Source organism: Thamnophis sirtalis, unplaced genomic scaffold (genome assembly GCF_051295495.1).
Source record: "Thamnophis sirtalis isolate CommonGarterSnake01/CBP01778 unplaced genomic scaffold, rThaSir2_p1.2 scaffold_17, whole genome shotgun sequence".
Lineage (NCBI taxonomy): Eukaryota > Metazoa > Chordata > Lepidosauria > Squamata > Natricidae > Thamnophis > Thamnophis sirtalis.
The window spans coordinates 3,883,069-3,900,681 of NW_028261397.1; the positions used below are offsets into that span (position 1 = coordinate 3,883,069).

At 46.1% G+C, this 17,613-nt stretch overlaps 1 protein-coding gene across 1 annotated transcript in view; it reads left to right on the forward strand.

The window, feature by feature from the left end:
• ULK2 (unc-51 like autophagy activating kinase 2) overlaps positions 1–17,613 on the forward strand; it is a 146,717-nt gene that overhangs the window by 116,411 nt on the left and 12,693 nt on the right. Inside the window, exons 20-24 of the mRNA XM_087702817.1 lie at positions 6,644–6,753; positions 8,316–8,468; positions 9,931–10,121; positions 12,946–13,124; positions 14,911–15,029. Of these exons, the coding sequence (XP_087558943.1) occupies positions 6,644–6,753; positions 8,316–8,468; positions 9,931–10,121; positions 12,946–13,124; positions 14,911–15,029 (752 nt within the window). The remainder of the gene's footprint in view (positions 1–6,643; positions 6,754–8,315; positions 8,469–9,930; positions 10,122–12,945; positions 13,125–14,910; positions 15,030–17,613) is intronic.

Consider the following 17,613-nt stretch of genomic DNA (forward strand, 5'->3'; position numbering starts at 1 on the left):
TCTATCTCGGTTAAATGTCTACGGAGATTCTTCATCATTCAGATCGTGGTTGTCCCAAAGGAGCTTTTTTTTTCAAGAGGCAACTGGACTTTCTGGTTTTTTTCTTTGAAGACGTTTTGCTTCTCATCCAAGAAGCTTCTTCAGTTCTGACTGGATGGTGGGGGAATGGAAGGATTTCTACTCCTTGCAGACAGCTGGTCATTTGCATCCTTTTAGAGGGTCGTTGAGGCCACTTGGAGGTTTCTCTGTGTCCTCTGGGGTCACCTGAGTGGTGCAAATGGTTCCTGTAGTCTTCAATTTTCCCTCTGGAAATCCATTCCTACTCCCAAATTCATCCCAAATTTTATGGCTAAAAGTCTGTAGAGATTCTCCGTCATCCCGGTCATGGTTGTCCCAAAGGTGCTTATTCTAGAAGCAACTGGACTTTCTTGTTTTTTTTCTTTTGAAGACGTTTTGCTTCTCATCCAAGAAGCTTCTTCAGCTCTGACTGGATGGTGGGGAATGGAAGGGATTTCTACTCCTTGCAGACAGCTGGTCATTTGCATCCTTTTAGAGGGTTGTTGAGGCCACTTGGAGGTTTCTCTGTGTCCTCAGGGTCACCTGAGTGGTGCAAATGGTTCCTGTAGTCTGCAATTTTTTCCCTCTGGAAATCCATTTCTATTCCCACAACCATTCAAAGGACCCTCATCCCAAATTGCGTAGCTAAAAGACTGAAGAAATTCTCCTGTGTCTCTGGTTGTCTCAAAGGGGCTTTTTTTCAGTAGGCCACTGGACTTTTTTCTTTTTTCTTTTGAAGACGTTCGCTTCTCATCCAAGAAGCTTCTTCAGCTCTGACTGGATGCTGGGGAAAGGAAGGATTTACAATACAATACAATAGAGTTGGAAGGTACCTTGGAGGTCTTCTAGTCCAACCCCCTGCCTAGGCAGGAAACCCTATACCGTTTCAGACAAATGGCTATCCAACATCTTCCTAAAGACTTCCAGTGTTGGGGCATTCACAACTTCTGGAGGCAACTTCTGTTCCACTGATTCATTGTTCTGACTGTCAGGAAATTCCTCCTCAGTTCTAAGTTGCTTCTCTCCTTGATTAGTTTCCACCCATTGCTTCTTGTTCTGCCCTCAGGTGCCTTGGAGAATAGCTTGACTGCCTCTTCTCTGTGGCAACCCCTGAGATATTGGAAGACTGCTATCATGTCTCCCCTAGTCCTTCTTTTCATTAAACTAGACATACCCAGTTCCTGCAACCGTTCTTCATATGTTTTAGTCTCCAGTCCCCTAATCCTCTTTGTTGCTCTTCTCTGCACTCTTTCTAGAGTCTCTGCATCTTTTCTACATCGTGGTGACCAAAACTGAATGCCGTATTCCAAGTGTGGCCTTATCAAGGCCTTATAAAGTGGTATTAACCCTTCATGTGATTTACACTACTTACAGACAGCTGGTCATTTGCATTCTTTTTTAGAAAATCATTGAGGCCACTTGGAGCTTTATCTGTGTCCTCAGGGTCGCCTGAGTGGTGCAAATGAGTGTGGAGCCTTCTTGGAATTGCTGAAAAGGTTGTGTCGCAGAAGTCTCCACGCCCATTTGCACCACTCAGGTGACCCTGAAGACACAGAGAAACCTCCAAGTGGCCTCAACAACTCTCCAAAAGGATGCAAATGACCAGCTGTCTGCAAGGAATATCAATCCTTCCCTTCCCCACTATCCGGTCAGAGCTGAAGAAGCTTCTTGGATGAAAAGGGAAACGTCTTCAGAGACAGAAAAAAAGTTTCAAAAAAGCATCTTTTGTTCTATCTAGGTTAGTTGTAAAGAGTCAATGACAATAACGGCTTGATGGCATATCACTCGGGTTTTAAGATTGCTGATAAGCCCTGGGACCAAATATGTAACGTGTTGAGATGCTTAACAAGAATTTTAATGTTCTTGGGTGTGTTTTGTTTTGCTTTGCTTTTTGATAAGTGGAAGTTATTATTTTTATAAGGGCTGTAATTGTTACGCCCTATTTACGGTGGTCAGGCCTGGAAGCATTCAGCATCGATCGGAAGAGCTATATATATATATATTTAGAGAGAGAGAGAGAGAGCTGCCTTCTAGCTCGTTCCAGCTGCTGTCCTTGCACGATCGTAAATCATCAAGCACTTAAAAGCAAAATAAAAGCTGCTTTCTGGAAGCCCGGAGTCCTCCTGCACGAGGGACATTAGACATTATACCCGGTTTCAAAGAACTTGCTCCAAAAATACTATTCTCCATCTGGCAGCCTTTGTTACAGTGAGTAGCTCGTGTTGGAAGAAATGTCCTTCTGGGTTCAGTTCCAAGTGGGGGGAAAAAGATATTGGAGACCCAGAGGCTGCTTGGAAAGATGGTTTAATGGTGGACAGGATCACATGGCTTGAGCTCCTGAACCGAAAAGGGGGATCCCATGCTTCCAGATGTTGGGTGAAGAAGAAAAGAGAGAGTAAAGAGAGAATTCCTGAGGTTTTTTTAATACTCTCTGTTCGCCCCCACCTCTCTGTTTCTTGTGTAAGAAATGTATTCTGATTGGTTGTCAGACTCTCGGGGGGGGAGGGGCAGCTTAACTAACTTCTGGCCATGTGTCTTTTGAGTCCCGAGCTTGGTTGAGTTCCCAGATGCCATGTGGTGAGTTTCAGTAGAAGGCTAACCCTACCTTTGTTATTTAGAGTAGACTAGCCCAGGTTTAATGGCTCATTGACTGGGGGGGGCAGGAAGCTGCATGGAGCTACTTTAAAAACATGTTTCTCCCTTTTCGCATCCAGGGAAATATAATATTCTGCCTTTTTCAATATTTCCCGGGATATTTCATTTTTTTCTAGGAGAGGGGTTGGGTGCTAACTTCCGACACTCAAACCAGAGAAAGTCGGGATATTTCCCGGGATATTTCATTTTTTTCTAGGAGAGGGGTTGGGTGCTAACTTCCGACACTCGAACCAGAGAAAGTCTGGGTGTGAATAAACACTCTTGTTTCCTGGCATGGTGCTTTTTTACAATGGGATTTGCATTTCTTATCACCCCAGATAGATTAGGAACAACCCCAAGGTTTGATTTAATTCCTTCGCTCGTGGCCTTTTCTTCTCCTCCTAAAAATTATCTCCTGCAGAGAAAGTTTTACGGAATAAATGTCTGTAGATTCTCTACCATTCAGGTCAGGCTTGTGCCAGAAAGCAACGGGGTTCCCTTGATTTTTCTTTTTTTCCTTTGAAAAAGTTTCGCTTCTCATCCAAGAAGCTTTGGGGTTCCATTGACTTTTTTTAAAGAACTGATTCTCTACTTTCTTAAAGCAGCTATTTATTTATTTTATTTATTTACTAGCTTGATATCCCGGCATTGCCCGGGTATTTATTGATAGGGGGGAGAAATATCCAGACCAAACATAATTTCTAATGTTGGATTTTCCCCCTTATCTGACGGAGCCCCCTTGTGGAGTACTGTGAAGCCGTTACCATGGCAACTCCAGAAAAAGGTTGCTGTGCTAGGAGGAGACTCTATGGTGGGGGAACTGGAGTGCCAGTCGGCAGAAGAAAAAGGTTGCTGTGCTAGGAGGAGACTCTATGGTGGGGGAACTGGAGTGCCAGTCGGCAGAAGAAAAAGGTTGCTGTGCTAGGAGGAGACTCTATGGTGGGGGAACTGGAGTGCCAGTCGGCAGAAGAAAAAGGATGCTGTGCTAGGAGGAGACTCTATGGTGGGGGAACTGGAGTTCCAGTCGGCAGAAGAAAAAGGTTGCTGTGCTAGGAGGAGACTCTATGGTGGGGAAACTGGAGTGCCAGTCGGCAGAAGAAAAAGGATGCTGTGCTAGGAGGAGACTCTATGGTGGGGGAACTGGAGTGCCAGTCGGCAGAAGAAAAAGGTTGCTGTGCTAGGAGGAGACTCTATGGTGGGGGAACTGGAGTGCCAGTCGGCAGAAGAAAAAGGTTGCTGTGCTAGGAGGAGACTCTATGGTGGGGAAACTGGAGTGCCAGTCGGCAGAAGAAAAAGGTTGCTGTGCTAGGAGGAGACTCTATGGTTGGGGGAACTAGAGTGCCAGTTGGCAGAAGAAAAAGGATGCTGTGCTAGGAGGAGACTCTATGGTGGGGGAACCGGACTCCCGGTCGGCTTCAGAATTGAGCTTCCGGTTAGGACGTTTGTGGCTCTTTGAGTGCTGCTGACCCCTGACCTAGAGGATGGGCCCCACCACAGCATTCACTGATTCCTTGCTCTGGTGGGTTGGATAAATGTGACCGGCAAGAGACTGTCCCTCAAGTAACCTGGTCCCAAGCCATGAAGGGCTTTGAAGATGACAACCAGCACACCTTCAATTGCACCCGGAAGCAAATCGGCAGCCCATGCAGCTCCCGCAGGAGAGGAGATACATGTGGATGCCAGGGTCTGCAGGACGCTGCATTTTGCACCCACTGGAGCTTCCTGGCTATCTAAAACAAGCCCCACCCCACCTCTATGCTGAGATCTGTGACTGTGTTAATGTGAGAAGAGAAATCTCTTTTTTTTTCCATATAGTTTTTAATGAAACATTTTAATCTTTAAAAACAGAAAGAAAAACACAAGAACAAAAAACAAAATATACATAACAATATAATGTAATTATACAGCCTTCTGTATCGGCATTCATGTTTAGCCTTTATAGTTCTCCATTCTGCATCACCTTCCCGTTGATTTTACCTTGTCTAATAAATATAATAACAATAGCACTAAACAATAATTAGAAAAATACTCGAATGTGCAGAGATGGACAAAATGACCATGGAATTAAAAGAAAGAGAAGAATCGGACTTCTATAAAATATGGAATAGAATTTATAAGTGACTAAAAAACAGAAGCCAAAAACAGGAAATAGAGAATGTAAATATAATGGTGATATGAACGTTTAATATTATCACAAGTGTTAGAGAAAAGAAATACGTATCTCGTAAAGGAACAAAGAGCAAGGAGACCATATACCAATAAAAAGCATATTTATTGAAGATAAGCTTTTGCAAAAGGATTCTCAATCATGAAAGATAGAACGAGAATGTCGGACAGCTTTGGATACGGAGTTTAAATACAGTTTTGGGGTGACAGCCCACTTCCTTACATGTCCGTGTTACATAAAGTCGTATTATACAACACGTATTATACAATATCTTGGCAACTTAGTTAAGCAGTTTCCGGCCCAAAAATCTCTTTGCAGAAATGCCCCCGATCGCTTCCCACCATATTAGGAATTTATAAGCACAATCAAATCCCCTTATGTCAACCTCTTGAAACTGATGCCAGTACATTCCTATTAGGCCTCAGTTTGAAGTGGCCTGCTCCTCTTCAATTAACCTCACAGTTCTGATATTCCTCTAAATCAGGGGTGTCCAAACTTGGGAACTTTTAAGACTGGTGGACTTCCACTCCCAGAACTCCCCGGAATTCTGGGAGTTGAAGTCCACCAGTCTTAAAAGTTTCCAAGTCCGGGACACCCCTGATTTAGAGGAAGTTTGGACACCCCTGTCCTAGAAGAATGAAATATTCTAAAAGGTAAAAGTTCCCCTCGCTCATATGTGCTAGTCGTTCCCGACTCTAGGCGGCGGTGCTCATCTCCGTTTCAAAGCTGAAGAGCCAGCCTTGAGAGGGTATAAAACCCAGGTGCTCTCAGTATCTGTCCCCTTTATTTTCTTCTTCACCCAACATCTTCAAGGCATGTGATCCTGTCCACCATAAAAACCATCTTTCAAAAGAGCCTCCATATTTCCAGTGTCTTTTCCCCCACTTGGAATTGAACCCAGAAGGACGTTTCTTCCAACACTGGTTTGTTGCTTCTCTACTTCAAAGCTAGGCCCATCCTTGGAGAGTAAATGAGAAGGACAGAGCAGGGAGTTAGCTACTCCGGAACATCCTTCTGCTCCATAGATAAGGAGGCTGCCTTGGAGAACCAATACACAAGGAGAAGGGGTAATTTTCTTGAAGAAAGTTAGCATCTACCCTCCTCCTAGAACAGGGGCATGGCTGGCTGGGGAATTCTGGGAGTTGAAGTCCACCAGTCTTAAAAGTTCCCAAGTTTGGACACCCCTGCTCTAAATGTTCCCTCTGTATATGGTCTCATGACGATGTCATACACGCGCCCACAACAATGGGCCCACAAAAGCGCAATTTCAGTTAAGGTAAGGGTTAGGTTTAGGGTTAGGTTCAGGGATAGGTTTAAGGTTAGGGTTAGGTTTAGAACTCGCGGTTATTACTTGTTTGTTGAAGGTGCGCTTTTGTTGGAGCGCTGTTGTTGGTGCTTCTTCGCTCATTCGTCGGCGTGATTTAGAACTTGCTGTTTTATCGGCGCGGTTTCGGCGGCACGCTTTTGTCGAGCGCGCATTTGTCGGTGAACCATATGGTCTTAACCGAATGTGTTACAAAAGCTGCTTGTGTTATGTAAAGTGTAAAAATGGAGTCGCTCAGGTCCTGCTCTTTTACACGAATAACCTGATTTCTCTCAATTAAAGATAGACTACAGGAAGTCCTCGACATATGACCCTGATGGATAGGCTGAGTTCTGAGAGTTCGCAAGTCTTAAAGTCAACGTTTTTGAAGATCCCTGTGCTAGACTTTCACCTCTCCAATTCAGAGATCCCCACCCCCACCCCGCAGCCTATCCTAACCACATCCTTCATTCCTTTCGCAGGTCTGTAAGTACCAGCAAGCTGTCAGATCAGCCAACAAAGGCTGCCCTCAGCAGCCAGCTCTACCAGGGCAGCAATGACAGCCTTAACACCGAGCGACCGATGGATACAGGTAAGGCGAAGGGATGCGCGGGTGGTTTTCCGACCTTCTGCATGTAACGGGGAACAGGGAGGACCATAAGATACCTTATGTCAGGCACAATAAATCAAGAACCAAGCGTAAATGGCTAGGTTTTTTTTTTATAATGAAAATTTTGGGGAAAAAAAACTTTTGCAAATATTTACTTCCCTCCCCCCCCAACCCCCCTCCCCTCTCCCCCCCCCCGACTTCCCAGAACCAATACACATTCTAAAATAAATTTTAAAAAAAGTTAATATCATCTTTCATTTGAGCTTTAACTCCTCCTTGCTAGGCTTGCTCTAAACAGATTATATCATTCCCTGTTTCTTCAGTCATAAACTATCTGGAATTTCTTAGTCCCATATTTATTTTGAGTATAGTCAATCCATCTTCTCCACTCCAGTTTATATCTCTCGTTGGAATGGTCCTTGAGATATGCAGATATTTTAGCCATCTCAGCTAGGTTTGTTACTTTCAGTGTCCATGACTAGTTTTAATTACATGTTTTAATGCTCACTTTAAGAATCCGAACTGCTAACCGTCAAAACATATTCGTAGATAAGAGTCAGCGGAATTCAAGATGGGCTGGACTTATCGTATTTTTCGGAGTATGAGACGCACCTTTTTCCCTCAAAAAAGAGGCTGGAAATCTGGGTGCGTCTTATACACTGGATACAGCATTTTTGGCCTTCCAAAACCCCGCCCCCTTCACCAAAATGGCCGTGCAGAGCCTTTAGGAGCCTTGCAGAGTGCTGCTGGGAGGGCAGAAATGAGCAAGAAATGGACCTGTTTTTGCTCAATTTCCCCCCAGCCCCCAGGAGCACTCTATAAGTCTCCTAAAGGCTATTCATGCCCTTTGGGGAGGGGGAACGAGCCCGTTTCAAAAAAACTGGGCCATTTTTGGGAGGTCTGCAGAGTGAAAAAACTTTTTAATTTGCCTCTTCAAAACCTTGGTTTGTCTTATACTCCGTTGCGTCTTATACTCCAAAAATATGGTAAATCTCTTATGGCAGCAAAGGGACTCCCGACTAATGACACACTCAACCCCTCCCTCGGTCTCAGCCTGGTCAACTCCTACACCTCCCTTATAAAAAGGAGAAACAAGGAATGGAATATGTTGTGTTCTTGGTGCTCTCTGAGCTTGGTTGTTTTTTTGCAGACATCTCATGACCCAACTAGGTATCATTATCAGTGTGGGAAGCGTGAGTGCTGTACAAGAAAATACTTGGCTTAGGAGTCTCTCGGAGTCATAAACAAATCTTCACACTAATTTAGCAAACTAAGTGGTATTCTCTATTCTCTTCCCCTACCTTCCATTCTATTATTCTATTCTATTCTACATTCCATTTTATTTATTCTGTATTCTATTCTATTTTCATTCCATTGCATTGTATTTTCTATTCTATCCTGTTCTGTTCCTATTCTCTATTCTCTTCCCCTCCCTTCCATTCTATTATTCTATTCTATTCTGTATTCATATTCTATTCTATTCTACATTCTGCAACATATACCAGCTTCTCTTGAGATCTAACCGGCTAACCTTTCCTCCCCAGCTCCTCCGGGGGCCTGTGGCATCACCGGAGGACATCCGTCCATGCCAGTTGGAGCCAGTTCCAGGGCAGTGATGTTCACTGTAGGATCCCCTCCAAACAGTGCCACGCCTCCGACCTGCACCCACATGGTTCTCCGAGCTCGGACGATGTCAGGTGAGGAAGTGACCCGAGGGCCCTCGAGCAGATTCTCTCTGGAAAAAGGCCGGGCGGGAGGGGGCCGAGTTTAGCCAACTCTCATCTCCAAAGAGACTTGGAAGCTGCAGAAGAAGGATCTCTGTGCGGATTCTCAGTCATCCAGGTCACAGTTGTCCCAAAGGTGCTTTTGCCTTGAAAACCACACAGGAGAACCAACCCATTGGGCCAAAATTCAGAGGTCCATCTGCATATGAAAGACAAGACAGCAAAGTCCACATTCTGGACGGAGAGGAACAGTGGTTTGAAGGAGGGATAATAGAATAGAAATAGAATAAGAATAGAATAGAATTCTTATTGGCCAAGTGTGGTTGAATACACAAGGAATTTGTCTTTGGTGCAGATGCTTTCAGTGTACACAAGAGAATAAAATACATTCATCAAGAATAATAGAATAGAATGGGAATAAAATAGAATAGAATTCTTCATTGGCCAAGTTTGATTGGACACAGAAGGAATTTGTCTTTGGTGCAGATGCTTTCAGTGTACAGAAGGAGAATAAAATACATTCATCAAGAATCCTAAGATACAACACTTAGTGATAATCATAGGTTACTAATAAGCAATCAAATTGTACTAGAAACAAATAAACCAATATGAATTGCAAAGATACAAACAACATGGTTATAGAATAGAATATGATAGAATAGAATGAGAATAGAGAATAGAATAGAATTCAATTCTTTATTGGCCAAGTGTGTTTGGACACACAAGGAATTTGTCTTTGGAGCATATGCTCTCAGTGTACAGAAGGAGAATAAAATACATTCATCAAGAATCCCTAAGATACAACATTTAGTGAAAGTCATAGGTTACTAATAAGCAATAAAATCGCCCTAGGAAACGAAGAAACCAATATAAATCGTAAAGATACAAGCAACATGGTTATAGTCATAAGTGGGAAGAGAGAGGTACTAGGAATGAAGAGAAGGAGAGTAGTAATTCAGTCTTAGTAGATAATTTGACAGTGTTGTGGGAAGGAGTGGTTTAGCAGAGTGACGGCGTTCAGGGAAAAACTGTCCTTGTGTCTAGTTGTCTTGGTGCGCAGTGCCCTATAAGTGTTGTTTAGAGGGTAGGAGATGAAACAATTTATGGCCAGGATGTGAGGGGTCTGTAGATATTTTCACGGGCCCTCTAAAAGTAATTAATCAGACTTGAGCTGGGAGGGACCTTGTGCACCCCACGTTCTTCAGGCTGTTTCATTAGCTCATGCTCTTGGGAAGCCTAGGTCAGAACAGGGGGCCGAAAGCAGCCCCTTTAGGCACCACGGGCCTGTCCTTTGATATTTCCAAGCCGGCCCCCCCGGGGGGCAGGGGGGGCGGTTTTAAGCACCCTGCAGGCCAGATGTAAGCCTTGCATTTGATACCCCTGCTTAATGGAGTGCGCTGTAATGTGTCTTTTTTTTTTAATTCCTGCCTTTTAGTTGGCTCTAACAGCTCCGGAGGTTCTCTCTGTTCTACCAGTGGCCGGATCCTGATGGGCTCCCCCCCTGGGATTTATATGGGGTCCTCGCCCCCTGGAGTGGAGGCAGCTCCTTGCTTGAAGTACATGCCTTACGGCGCCTCGCCTCCCAGCTTCGAAGCTCCAGAGCTGCCTGAAGAAACTTTGATGGAGGTATATGGGGTTTGAGAAAGACACTGCAAGGCGAGGTTAATGGGGTACAGGAAGTCCTCAGCTTACGACTGTTCGTTGAGTGACCCTTTGGAGTTAAACAAGGGGCCGAAAACAGGGACTTGCAACCGTCCCTGAGGTCACACCATCCAAATTCAGGCACTCAGGAGCTGACTCGTATTTATGACGGTTGGCAGTGTGACGTGATTCCACTTTTACGACCTCCCGACAAGCAAAGTCGACGGGGAATCCAGATCCACTTAACAACCGTGTTACTAACGGCAGCGATTTGCTTAACAAGAGTGGCAAGAAAAGCCATGCAATGGAGCAAAAACTCCACCTAACCGATGTTTTGCTCAGCGACAGAAATGTCGGGCTCAATTGTGGTCGGAAGTCGAGGACTCCCTGTACTGGCTGATGTCAAGATTTTAAAACCCGTCTGTCTTAATAAAAGTCCCCTTTCACGGCTGCATTAGCGTCCTTGTTCCAGTTCTGCTTGGTGCGGTATATACATGTTTGGCATTTTAATTGTTTTTAATTTGTTTTTGTGTTTTATGATGTATGCTGCCGAGAGACCCTTGTGGAGATGGGTGGCTATGAAAATCCAATCACTTAATAAATCTTTACCCAGCCCCAAGGAATTGCACAATCTTTGCCAGAACTAATATTGATAGCAACACTAGCTGATAACTGCCTAGTATTTATTTATCTTAATCCTAATCCTAAATATCGCGTTTCCCTGGTATTTATTTATCCTAATTCTATGTTAGACAGGAAAAGCTCTGATGTTGTTGAAAATGTCCGGACCAAACGTAATTTCTAATGTTAGATTTTACCCTTTACCGGAGGGAGCCCCCCTGTGGAGTACTTTGAAGCCTTTAGCATGGCAACTCCACTGCGCTGCACAGTAGAAGCCATTTTAAGGCACAACAGGCTGTATCTTAACAGAACACACACCCCAAGGGGTTTTAGGGGTGTCTTACCCCCACAGTATTTGTTTCCAGAGAGAGAGGGAGCCCCCTGTGGAGTACTGTGAAGCTGTTACCATGGCAACTCCACTTAGCTGCACGATAGAAGCCATTTTACGTCAGTACAGTAGAAGCCATTTCAAGGCACAACAGGATGTATCTTAATAGAACACATACCCTGAGGGGTTTTAGCAATGTCTTACCCCCACAGTATTTGTTTCCAGAGAGTAAGTCATCTATGTACCAAGTTTGGTTGAAATTGCTCAAGGCGTTCCAGAGTTATGATGGAACACACACACACATACACACACAGCTTCCCCCCTTGACTTTGCTTGTCAGAAGGCCATGAAACAGAATCACATGGCCCCGGGACTCTGCGACCATCATAAAGATCTGTCAAGGTCCTGAAATTTGATCCTCCTCTTCCTGAACAGGTCTCATTGTCCAATTATGAATCGTTCCCTTGTTTTGAGAACAGTTCACATCTTGGCGGACACCTGCAGGAGTGTCCTTGGTGGCAGCTGGGCTCTCACGGTTGAAGTCTGCAGCCTCTGCATTCCGTCTCTCCCCCCCCCCCCCCCATCCCAATTCTTCGGCAAGTTGAAAAGCGATAATATTCACAGGAAGCATAAAGCGACTTCAATTCTTGACGCATTCATTTAGTGACCGAAGTTCAATAACCGTACTGGAAAAAGTGGCTTCGGGCCGTTTTTCACGCTGAACAAGCTTTGCAGCATCCCTGTGGTCAGTGATCAAAATCAGTCACTGGGCCACTGGCTCGCATGACGGTGTTTACAGTGTCCCCCCCGGGGGGGGGATGTCACGTGATCCCCTATTGCGACCTTCCGACGAGTCCATGGGGAAGCCAGATTTCACTTCACAACAGTGCTGTGAACTTAAACAAAATGCAGCGATTCGCTTTCGTGTGGCGAGAAAAGTCATAAGATGGGGCAAAACACGAGAACTGTCCCGCTTAGCAACAAATTTTGGATCTCGCATTATGAGTCGTAAGTCGAAGACTGCCTGTCTTTATCTCATTTCACAAGAATCCGTTTTGGAGGTGAAGGAAGGAAGGAATCTAGAGTAAGGCAGATTAGAATATAGAGAATGGAATAAAACAGAATAGGAAGAGAATATGAGAAGAGAAAACAGAATAGAATAGAATAGAACCGTGATGGCGAACTGTTGTGGCCCAGCAGGAGCCGTGGGAGCTGCCACCAGTCTCTGACAGCGAGGGGCCCTATGAGTCGGCTCTGGAGGACGTGGAGGACCCTGGACAGGGTTCCGACTCTGAGCAGGGCGCAGAGAGGCTGGTTGGCGACCAGGAGGCTCCTGAGCCTTGGATCAATGGGGAGGAGACAAGGGAGAGTGATCCGGACACCAGCAGTGAGTTGTTCCTGGATGCCTGGCACCGAAGAGCTAATAGGCGTCAGGAACAGTTGCGCAGTTACAGGAAGTAATTGCACTCAGCTGGTGGTCATTAGGCTCCTCTCCAGACTATAAAAAGGACTGCTTGTGCAGAAGTCAACGCAAGAACTAATGCTGGAGAACATGATTGTGAGCTTGGCAGGCTGGATTGCTGCCAGGCTTATCTGTGCTGGATTGCTGCCAAGGACCTGTCTGTCTGTTAATTAAATGCCGTAACTTATCTTTGGCTCGGAGTGTGTTGGTGTGGGACGAGGGGGGTCAGAACAGTATAGCATAGAACAGAACACAACAGGACAGGAATAGAATAGAAACAGAAGGCTTGTATGCTTAGACGCACATCTAATTTCTCTTGCACAAGGATTGCGTCGTCCTGGGTGGCCTCCGAGCACGGGTGGAAATCTTAAGCTGGCCTTTTGCTTGCTTCTCTCCAGAGGGAGCACACGGACACCCTGCGCCACTTGAACTTGATGCTGGCCTTCACGGAGTGCGTGCTGGACCTGACGGCCATCCGGAGCGGCAACCCAGAGCTCTGCAACTCCGCCGTGTCCCTCTACCAGATCCAGGAGAGCGTGGTGGTGGATCAGATCAGCCGGCTGAGCAAAGACTGGGGGTGGGTAAATACCCTTCAAACTCCCGGCTTTCCTTTTGTGGAAATCTCCCTCCTGCCACACCCAAACGTTGCAACGGGAAGTGGGGTTGGGAGGGGGGGGCAAGTGGAGGAACCTCCCCTTGAGAATCTTTTTTTTAAAAGTTTTTTTATTTTTTTGTTCTCAATATACAGAATTATAGGTATACATTCACATAGTTATTGTTCTTATTTATCTTTATCACGTTTACATATTTATTTTTCCATATAAAAGGTTAAAATATATATTCTGAGTTGCTTTGCATAGACCTATTTTTATGTTATCAACCTATTTTTCTTTTCTTTTCATCCTCCCCCCTTTTCTACTTTTTTCCTTCCTCTTTTCCCTCCCCTTCCTTCTTCCCTTACCTCTCCCTTACTCCTCTCTTCCTCTTCCCCTTCCTACCCTCTCTCCTTCTCTTTCTGTCCCTTCCTTCCTCCTCTCCTCTCCCTTTCCTTCTTCCCTTACCTCTCCCCTACTCCTCTCTTCCTCTTCCCCTTCCTACCCTCTCTCCTTCTCTTTCTATCCCTTCCTTCCTCCTCTCCTCTCCCTTTCCTTCTTCCCTTACCTCTCCCCTACTCCTCTCTTCCTCTTCCCCTTCCTACCCTCTCTCCTTCTCTTTCTATCCCTTCCTTCCTCCTCTCCTCTCCCTTTCCTTCTTCCCTTACCTCTCCCCCACTCCTCTCTTCCTCTTCCCCTTCCTACCCTCTCTCCTTCTCTTTCTATCCCTTCCTTCCTCCTCTCCTTTCCCTTTCCTTTTTCCCTCCCTTCCTTCTCTACTTCCTTCCTCCTATCTTTCCCCTTCCTTCTTCCTTTACCTCTCCCCTACTCCTTTCTTCCTCTTCCCCTTCCTACCCTCTCTCCTTCTCTTTCTATTCCTCCCTTCCTCCTCTCCTTTCCCTTTCTTTCTTCCCTTACCTCTCCCCTACTCCTCTCTTCCTCCTCCTACCAGCTCTCCTTCTCTTTCTATCTCTTCCCTCCTTCCTCTCCTTTCCCTTTCCTTCTTCCCTTACCCCTCCCCTACTCCTCTCTCCCCCTTCCTACCCTCTCTCCTTCTCCCTTCCGTCTTCCTCTCCTCACCTCTATCTCCCTTCCCTCCTCTTCCTCTCCTCTCTTCCTTTCTTTTTCTATTGTTGTATGTGTGTCTCTTCCAGCTCTTAATTTTTATTTTCTTCGGGTGGTATTTCCACAGACCCAAAAATAGTGGAGTATCATTTCCTGTTCCCTTTCCTTCTCAAATCTATCCTGATTATATATTTGCATCTTACTTTTGAATAGATACGTATATACTATTATTTCCTTTTCTATTTCCCCCTCTTTTCTACTTAATAGCAGTAGACTTATATACCGCTTCATAGGGCTTTCAGCCCTCTCTAAGCGGTTTACAGAGAGTCAGCATATTGCCCCCAACAATCTGGGTCCTCATTTTACCCACCTCGGAAGGATGGAAGGCTGAGTCAACCCTGAGCCGGTGAGATTTGAACCGCTGAACTGCTGATCTAGCAGTAGCCTGCAGTGCTGCATTTAACCACTGCGCCACCTCGGCTCTTAATGGTGTTATCATCTGGGTTCCATATGTTCCCCTTACTTTCTTTTGTGTATGTCTCTCTCTAACCATTCATAGAATCTTCCCCATGTCTTGAAGTACACCGATTCCTCTTTGCCCTTTATTTAAAAGTAAATTGGTTCATCTCTGCACAGTCTAGAATTGAGAATCTTGAGGTTAGCGAAGGAAAGATTGAAGCTGCCCTCTTGTCTCCTGTCGTCCAGGCAAGTGGAGCAGCTGGTCCTGTACATGAAGGCGGCCCAGCTCCTGGCCTCCTCTTTGCACCTGGCCAAAGCCCAGATCAAATCGGCCAAGCTGAATCTCTCGACCGCGGTGAAGCAAGGTGAGCCCGGCGGCTTTTTTCCTGGAGAAAGCTGGAGAATGTTTTCCAATCTCGGAGTTCATGTGAAATATGCGTCGTCCATCGATCCATCAGAATAGAGCTGGAAGGGAGCTTGGGGGGTCTTCTAGTCCAGCCCCCGTGCTCAAGCAGGAGACCCTAGACCATTTGAATCAATCAGTCAATCAGAATAGAGCTGGAAGGGAGCTTGGAGGTCTTCTAGTCCAGCCCCGTGCTCATGCAGGAGACCCTAGACCATTTCAACCAATCAGTCAATCAATCAATCAGAATAGGGCTGGAAGGGACCTTGGAGGTCTTCTAGTCCAGCCCCCTGCTCAAGCAGGAGACCCTAGACTATTTCAATCAGTCAATCAATCAATCAGAATAGAGCTGGAAGGGAGCTTGGAGGTCTTCTAGTCCAGCCCCCTGCTCAAGCAGGAGACCCTAGACCATTTCAATCAATCAGTCAATCAATCAATCAGAATAGGGCTGGAAGGGAGCTTGGAGGTCTTCTAGTCCAGCCCCCTGTTCAAGCAGGAGACCCTAGACCATTTCAATCAATCAATCAGTCAATCAATCAGAATAGGGCTGGAAGGGAGCTTGGAGGTCTTCTAGTCCAGCCCCCTGCTCATGCAGGAGACCCTAGACCATTTCAATCAATCAATCAGTCAATCAATCAGAATAGGGCTGGAAGGGAGCTTGGAGGTCTTCTAGTCCAGCCCCCTGCTCATGCAGGAGACCCTAGACCATTTCAATCAATCAATCAGTCAATCAATCAGAATAGGGCTGGAAGGGAGCTTGGAGGTCTTCTAGTCCAGCCCCCTGTTCAAGCAGGAGACCCTAGACCATTTCAATCAATCAGTCAATCAATCAGAATAGGGCTGGAAGGGAGCTTGGAGGTCTTCTAGTCCAGCCCCCTGCTCATGCAGGAGACCCTAGACCATATCAATCAATCAATCAGAATAGGGCTGGAAGGGAGCTTGGAGGTCTTCTAGTCCAACCCCCTGCTCATGCAGGAGACCCTAGACCATTTCAATCAATCAATCAGTCAATCAATCAGAATAGGGCTGGAAGGGAGCTTGAAGGTCTTCTAGTCCAGCCCCCTGCTCATGCAGGAGACCCTAGACCATTTCAGTCAATCAATCAGAATAGGGCTGGAAGGGAGCTTGGAGGTCTTCTAGTCCAACCCCCTGCTCATGCAGGAGACCCTAGACCATATCAATCAATCAATCAGAATAGGGCTGGAAGGGAGCTTGGAGGTCTTCTAGTCCAACCCCCTGCTCATGCAGGAGACCCTAGACCATATCAATCAATCAATCAGAATAGGGCTGGAAGGGAGCTTGGAGGTCTTCTAGTCCAGCCCCCTTCTCAAGCAGAAGACCCTAGACCATTTCAATCAATCAGTCAATCAATCAGAATAGGGCTGGAAGGGACCATGGAGGTCTTCTAGTCCACCCCCCCTGCTCATGCAGGAGACCCTAGACCATATCAATCAATCAATCAATCAGAATAGGGCTGGAAGGGAGCTTGGAGGTCTTCTAGTCCACCCCCCCTGCTCATGCAGGAGACCCTAGACCATATCAATCAATCAATCAATCAGAATAGGGCTGGAAGGGAGCTTGGAGGTCTTCTAGTCCAGCCCCCTGCTCATGCAGGAGACCCTAGACCATATCAATCAATCAATCAGTCAATCAATCAGAATAGGGCTGGAAGGGAGCTTGGAGGTCTTCTAGTCCAGCCCCCTGCTCATGCAGGAGACCCTAGACCATATCAATCAATCAATCAGAATAGGGCTGGACGGGAGCTTGGAGGTCTTCTAGTCCAACCCCCTGCTCATGCAGGAGACCCTAGACCATATCAATCAATCAATCAATCAGAATAGGGCTGGAAGGGAGCTTGGAGGTCTTCTAGTCCAGCCCCCTGCTCATGCAGGAGACCCTAGACCATTTCAATCAATCAATCAGTCAATCAATCAGAATAGGGCTGGAAGGGAGCTTGGAGGTCTTCTAGTCCAGCCCCCTGCTCATGCAGGAGACCCTAGACCATATCAATCAATCAATCAGAATAGGGCTGGAAGGGAGCTTGGAGGTCTTCTAGTCCAACCCCCTGCTCATGCAGGAGACCCTAGACCATATCAATCAATCAATCAGAATAGGGCTGGAAGGGAGCTTGGAGGTCTTCTAGTCCAGCCCCCTTCTCAAGCAGAAGACCCTAGACCATTTCAATCAATCAGTCAATCAATCAGAATAGGGCTGGAAGGGACCATGGAGGTCTTCTAGTCCACCCCCCCTGCTCATGCAGGAGACTCTAGACCATATCAATCAATCAATCAATCAGAATAGGGCTGGAAGGGAGCTTGGAGGTCTTCTAGTCCAGCCCCCTGCTCAAGCAGGAGACCCTAGACCATTTCAATCAATCAGTCAATCAATCAATCAGAAGAGAGCTGGAAGGGAGCTTGGCCAGCTGACTTCGGACTTCTTTTGAGACCATTTTTTGCCCTCCGGAAGCTTCCGAAAAACCAACCCTAGGGGCAAATCGTAAGTTCAGGAACGTACTTCCGGTTTGCTCGTAGGGCCAGTTTTAGCCG